The sequence below is a fragment of the Acyrthosiphon pisum genome, chromosome X (genome assembly GCF_005508785.2).
Source record: "Acyrthosiphon pisum isolate AL4f chromosome X, pea_aphid_22Mar2018_4r6ur, whole genome shotgun sequence".
NCBI classification, from domain to species: Eukaryota; Metazoa; Arthropoda; class Insecta; order Hemiptera; family Aphididae; genus Acyrthosiphon; species Acyrthosiphon pisum.
This window is the reverse complement of record NC_042493.1, coordinates 107872807-107874181: the sequence shown is the minus strand read 5'-3', so window position 1 is coordinate 107874181 and position 1375 is coordinate 107872807. Positions and strand designations below refer to the sequence as shown.

Sequence of the window (1375 nt, the reverse complement as noted above, 5' to 3'; positions counted from 1 at the left end):
AATCTAAACCAGACACTTCGACCGGACCACGATCAATCACGATTCAATCATCGGGTCCGCGTCAGATGTAAACGCTGATAGTGTAGAAACTATTAACCCGAATTTGATTCAAGAAGATCCAGCAGGTACCTATAATAATGTTTTTAATGAAATAGTTAATTATAATATTGTTTATCATATTGTATTTTAGAAATATATTTACGTACCTATATATAATATGTACGTTTCAAAGATTTTTGATATATTTAAAAATGTTATTGTTTCTTAACAGATATTATATATAGGTTAGCTGACAATTTGGTATATATTTATAATTTAAAATTTGCATTCAATAATTTTTAAAGTCTAAGTACATACCATTAATACTTATTCATGCTCAATATTTTTAAAATTTGATTATAGAAGTTCAGAAACAAATTATACGTCAATTAGTTACATTAAATGCTAGAAGTAAGGAGCATGGAGAATATTTGCACACAATTATGATGATTTTGAATGACATGCAAGAAAGACAAAAAATATCTACTGATCAACTATCTGCAACATCATCATCTAGCCATGAATTTGAAAAAATTTATGAAACTTTACCAGTATCAAGTGAAGAATCATTAAATATTTTACAAAATGCATTAACTAACAATGACACTTTATATAATAAAACTGTAAGTATTGTTTTTAATTATGTAAATTATAATTTTTAATACAGTCTTGTTATTAAAAAATAGGTAAAAATGTTGTCCTTAATTGGAGGAGGAGATGTTAAGGAGTCGGTGAGGCGTATATTGCGAAAATTAATAACAAATGAATATGCAAAAACATTTAGCTATACTGGTCACAAAAATTCCAAAAATGCATTTAATAAAACCATTTTGTCATCACTACTTATAAGTATGTACCTATTTCATTTATTTTTATTAGGTATACAATTTAATATTTGAATAGGACCAAAAAACATTAAAAGGTCCTTTTTAAATTGAAATAGATATTATATAATATGTGTTGGATTATAATTATTGTAAAGGATACATACCTAGTTTACCCAAAAAAATACATTGCTTTTATAAGCAACTACTGCTTATATTGTGTTAGCTTCAAAGAAACAGGAATAATTAAGTTGATTTCCTAAATTAATAGTAACAAGTATTATTGATATACATATTATATAATATATATCAATCTGTTTTTTTATTTTTAGAAATTTTAATATTTTATAACTACTCCCCATACTTACCTAGGTACTCAAGTAAAATATAGGCAAATTTAAATTAAACATTAATGTAACAAATGTTAGATTTTTTTTATAAAACGAACTTGGCAATTGTTGCATATTACATAAATGTACTCTAAATTAAATTATTTGGTACGATCAATGTCT

The 1375-nt window shown here is 24.7% G+C and overlaps 1 protein-coding gene across 1 annotated transcript in view; it reads left to right on the top strand.

Annotated features, from left to right (window-relative positions):
• Positions 1-1375, top strand: part of LOC107885760 — a 7394-nt gene that overhangs the window by 376 nt on the left and 5643 nt on the right. The window contains exons 2-4 of the mRNA XM_029485381.1: positions 13-125; positions 403-662; positions 726-888. Coding sequence (XP_029341241.1) covers positions 13-125; positions 403-662; positions 726-888 — 536 coding nt within the window. The remainder of the gene's footprint in view (positions 1-12; positions 126-402; positions 663-725; positions 889-1375) is intronic.